Here is a 5,492-nt window from a genome sequence, read left to right as displayed (position 1 = left end):
AATTACTTTATTTTGGAAATACGTTCAGGTCACAAGTTTTCATTTCACTTTCATGATCAGGGTTGATATCTTGTCATTTCACTTTGATTTCATAATGCAAAGATCTTGCGTAAGATATTATTTTGTGGAATTGAGCTGGCCTTAATTTCATAGAGTGAGTTATTACACTCTCAACCTCACACACCAGCTCAGGTTCTTCCCCACCAGAGAGGTGGCATTCCATGTCCCTAGAGCCAGCTTCTGAAGCCGAAGATCGGACCGCCAAGGTCCCCGCCTTCGACCAATGCCCAACACACATTGCACCCGACCCATACGGCCCCTCCCACAGGTGGTAAGCCCATGGGAAGGGATACTCATGTCTTCTTATTTGGGCTGTGCCCGACCGGGCTCCATGGGTGGATTCCCGGTCACCAGGCACTCGCCAACGTGCCCCACCTCCAGGCCTGGCTCCAGAGTGGGGCCCCGGTGACCTGCGTCCAGGTGAGGGAACACTTAAACCTTTTGTGCTACTCATCATAGGGGTCTTTGGCCTGCACTTTGTCTGATCCCTCACCTAGGACCTTTGATGATGGTAGAGTCGGACCTTCTCCAGCACATCCCAAAGGTTCTCCATGGACTCTGTGGAGCCAATCCATGTGTGAAAATGTCTCATGCTCCCTGAACCACTCTTTCACAATAAGAACCTGGTGAATCCTAGCATTGTCATCTTAGAATATGGCCGTGCCATCAGGGAAGAAACAATCTGTTGATGGAATAACCTGGTCATTCAGTATATACAGGTAGTCAGCTGACCTCATTCTTGGAGCTCATTCTGTGGCTAAAGCTAGACCTGACCACCTGCAGCAACCCCACATCATAGAGCTTATTTAAATCCAGTTGGAGATATTTTTTTGGCTGGCAGTGCATTTTGCAGGTAAAATGTGTAAAACAGTTTCTGCCCCATCAGATCGTTGTCAGCAGGAGATCGATCGAGTTCTGGATGGGAGGGATCGGGTCAGTTTTGAGGACAGACACAACATGCCTTACGTGCAGGTGATGAGCATCATCCCACACCTTTTCTGTTAATCTGAATGGTTAATCTGAGAGGCATGTCTGAATGTGTTTCTATCAGATAAACTGCAACTTTTCTAAGATTTCTTTCTATATGATACCTAAAATTATTTATTGCAAGATAGGGCTGCCACAATTAATCGATTAATCGATGACTAATCGATTATTAAAATATTCGACGACTAATTTAATAATCGATTAATCGTTTTCTTTTTTTGTTGTTGTTGTTGTTTTTATTTTGTTTTTCTCTCCAAACTGCTTTGACACCTTCCACTGCCACATCTGCCTTTCTGTCCTTGACACACATGCACAGTAGTGGTAACTGGGGTAGCTTTGGTTTCCCTTGAGGCAACATTAATCATCCAGAATATGGAGTCAGTGCTGAGGGAGTAGGGTCAGTGGAAGTTCCCTCACGAGTTCAGTCCTGAGAACTTCCTGAACGAGCAGGGAGAGTTTGTCAAACCAGAGGCCTTCATGCCATTCTCTGCAGGTAAACCAGTGAAACACTTTACTTTCAGACCTGGATTACAGGGACAGAGTTTATTAGATCAGACAAGAACTTTGGTTCATTTTCTGGTATCTCAGGTCCTCGGATGTGTCTGGGAGAGGGTCTGGCTCGTATGGAGCTGCTCCTCATGACGGTGACCCTGCTGAGGAAGTTTAAGTTCATCTGGCCGGAGGATGCTGGAGAACCAGACTTCACTATGGTTTTTGGGGTAACGTTGACTCCAAAACCTTAAATGATGAAGGTCCAGCTGAGGTCTGAACAGTGAGGAGGTGCAGACGCTCTGCAGAAAATTATGAAAGAACTGATTAGTTAAATAATAATCTGGTCATTGTCAAGTCTTTTGGACACAATTCCTTGGGGGATTTCACTTGTTAACTTAGAAGCTTGAAATCTAAACTTTTTCCAAATATATTTAAACTCCAAAGATCCTCTGACTGTGTTCCATATTTTTCTCCTGATCATCTCATCAAATCCTCACTGATCTCACTGAGGCTGAGAAAGTTGCACAGAGATTTGCTTTGTGTGTCAAATCTAAACTGTGAGAGAGCAAAGATATTGGTTCTAACTAATTTAAATATTAACATTTTTACAGCGCTTTATGTAAGAGATTTAACAAGTTAAAAACACTCATTAATCCTGATTGGAACCGCAGTGTCAGAGAAATTTCTCATGGAGAAGACGAGAACAAAAAGTGGTATAAAAGAAAACCATCTACTAAACTGTAAGAAAATTTAGTGTTCTTTGACTGAAAGATGGAAAGGTCTATGTTTTAATAAATATATATAATTTGTATGTGTATCAGGCTCTGCTGGGTGGACTACATTAAAGTTAATAGAAAAAGATATAAAGTAAAGGGATCCATTTTGAGTTGGATAACAATATGTACATACAGTACAACATTAACATTATGGGATACTTAAAGATCTTATACATTTGTTATTAGAGGCCCCGGCAAAATAAGATAAGACTGGTTATCAGAAAGCTGTTGAGGATCCGCCCCCTTATGACACAGGAATATCTCACTTCCTGATTTTTTATCAATCATTTGTGTGTTTGATGTCCTCGCTCCATTTGATAAGAAAATGTCAAATTTCAGAACCAGAGCCACCAGAGTTGAGTCCAGTCCAGCACCATGTTTGTCTCCATAGTTCTGCTGTGGTTCTGTTTCTGCTTAATCCTCTTTCAGCTTAAAGCTCGGAGACCCAAGAACTTCCCACCAGGACCCCCCATCCTGCCGATTCTGGGGAACTTCTTGCATCTGGCCTCAAAGAACCCCCTGAAGGAACTTGAAAAAGAAAAGATATCAAATTATAGAATTTATTTTTTATGTATTTCTTTAATATATAATTTTCAAAACAAAATAACATGTTTTTATCATTTTAATAAATTCAAATGTTGACAGAACTGAGGACAGTTAATTTTTATTCTGGATTACAGGTGAATTTTATCTACCTTTAATGAGTCATCAGAAAATAGATATTTTTATAATGTTTATATTTTCCTGAGTTTTAAGGCACCAGTTTCTCTGCAGCAGCACTAAGAGAAGTATACAGTGTGGTGCAATTAAATTTCGTCTATGAATTAATAATTTTGTTAGAAAAATTTAATTGTAAAGTTTTTATGGTCGCTGCACAAAAATGCAGTGAAATCAGAACATTTGGTTTTATTTGCACTGATAGTGCTTTGATTTTATGTTGATTTAAAAAAATGGACTGTCCCTCAGTTTTTATATTTTGAATCTGTTTGCAGTGAAATTAATAAAAAGTAACTGTAAATATGCAGAATATTAAAATGTAATTAATTGAAAAATAAAATCATCCCTCATTTTTATCAAATGTGCCTTACAAGTATTTTGGTCATGAGTTGTTTGTGTTGTCTGAAGGTCTTTTAAGGGTTTTGTTTGAACTTTGGCTGGTTTTGGAATCACACCCTGAAAATCATTGTACAAAGAGTCTGCAGTCATTTAATCTTTGACGCCAAATGTGATGCAATTTGCTGAATAAGTTGGACTATTTTTTTTACTTAATGTGATTTTATTTTCAACTGGTTCTTTAAATTGACTGCTATAATGGAAAACAGGAAATAATTAACTCTGCTGTTTAATTTCCCTCAGAACAGATCAGAATACAAAATATTTCTTTAGAAATTGATATATTGTTTGTTTTTGTTTGGTTTTCTTGCAGGTCAGGCAGACCTATGGAAATGTCTACAGTCTGTTCCTTGGTACCAGACCAGCTGTGGTCATCAATGGGTTGAAGGCAATGAAGGAGGCCATGTTGGTTAAAGCTGCAGACTATGCTGGTCGACCTCAAGACATGTTTATTTGTGATATAGTTCAGCGTAAAGGTAGGGAATGTTACAAAACCACATTAGGAGCATTTGTTGTATTAAAGATCAGTTTAGATGCAAAAACAGTCAACCATAAGTTTGACAAATTTGGACATTATTTAAACAATTATTCACACTGAAACATAGTACRCATAAAATATTAAAACCAAGAAATTGTACATTTTTTAATGTAAAGGCAGTTTTAAGTTTCACGATATCTCATTTAAAATTTTTCAGAAGTTCATTGCCTTGAAATTTTAAGTTGCAGTTAAAGTTTCTATGTGGGCAAACCACTGTAGTGTCACCATGGATCCCGCAAATAAACTCATTTGGATATAACCTCCGTCACTTGCCTTTATTTATCCTATATGGGGCCCCATACATGTGCTGGCTGGGAATACATCTCAACAAAATTGTATCAGAAGCATCAAAAGGCTGTAAAAGTATAAAGAATTATTAAGAAACACCTTTAAGAGGATTGTATAAGTGATTAAATTAATTAGCTGCAGCAGGTTAAAGCTCTTAGTTTTGTTGCTTTGCCTATTTAGGAGTGGTTCTGGTAGATTACGGGCCTGTTTGGAGGGAACATCGTCGTTTCTCTCTGATGACTCTGAGAAACTTCGGTCTGGGGAAGAAATCCATGGAGGAGAGAATTCATGAAGAGATACAGATGACCGTTAAAACACTGGAAAAAAGCGTTGGTACGTAATCAGTCTTAAAATATTTAAAGGGATCCATGATTAGTTGTAACATTAGACTTTATTTGATAAACATATATTTTAACTGTCAAATAAAGACTGTAAAAATACTGTAGGCTGTTGAGTTTTTATAATTTTCAAACTAAAAGTTTAAAAATATATTACATGGACAGGGCTATTTTAGTTTCACGTAAAGCATTCCGAGTAAATGATGATGTGGATAGGTCCTTGGTGCAAGGCTGCTAGCGAGCTATATCCACCCTGAAGTTTAATCTTGGACAATATCTGATGATCGACTCTTGTAAATGAAACCAGAGAGCGTTGACAGAGAGGAGAAGGTAGAAATGACTCAGCCTGGAACTGAAAATAAGGCTGGAGGACAACAGAGCTGCTTTATGGAAGAAAAACTTCAGCTTAGCCTGTTAGCTTTAGCATTAGCCCCGATGCTATCACCATATATATGTATTAGCTCAGCGCTACACATTCTCCTCTCATCACTGGCATCCTCCATCCACATGACAGAGAGGGGGATGCAAAAATGATTCAGCCTGCATCTGAAAATGTGGATGGAGGACCTCAGTTTAGCTTGTTCGTCATGCTAGTGCAGAGCTAATACATATGAGGCAATATAGCATCGGCACTAGCGTGAAGGCTAACAAATTATGCTGAGGTTGTTCTTCCATGAAGCAGCTCTGTTGTCCTCCATCCATATTTTCAGTTCCAGGCTGAGTCATTTCTACCTTCTCCTCTCTGTCAACGCTCTCTGATTTCATTTAAAAGAGTCGATCATCAGAAATTGTCCAAGATTAACCTTCAGGGTGGATATGTAGTGTAGGGGTCACCTCGAGTCAAGAAACAAGATTTACTGCCTCTAAGCAGGCCTCGGACAGGCCTGACGAGAGGACAGG

At 39.1% G+C, this 5,492-nt stretch overlaps 1 protein-coding gene across 1 annotated transcript in view; it reads left to right on the top strand.

Moving 5' to 3' along the window:
• LOC106532670 (cytochrome P450 2F2) overlaps positions 1–5,492 on the top strand; it is a 41,025-nt gene that overhangs the window by 26,074 nt on the left and 9,459 nt on the right. The window contains exons 2-4 of the mRNA XM_014028801.1: positions 2,817–2,852; positions 3,742–3,904; positions 4,435–4,587. Of these exons, the coding sequence (XP_013884255.1) occupies positions 2,817–2,852; positions 3,742–3,904; positions 4,435–4,587 (352 nt within the window). The remainder of the gene's footprint in view (positions 1–2,816; positions 2,853–3,741; positions 3,905–4,434; positions 4,588–5,492) is intronic.

The sequence above is a fragment of the Austrofundulus limnaeus genome, unplaced genomic scaffold (assembly GCF_001266775.1).
Source record: "Austrofundulus limnaeus strain Quisiro unplaced genomic scaffold, Austrofundulus_limnaeus-1.0 Scaffold809, whole genome shotgun sequence".
Classification (NCBI taxonomy): domain Eukaryota; kingdom Metazoa; phylum Chordata; class Actinopteri; order Cyprinodontiformes; family Rivulidae; genus Austrofundulus; species Austrofundulus limnaeus.
This window is presented reverse-complemented; position numbering and strand designations above follow the sequence as displayed.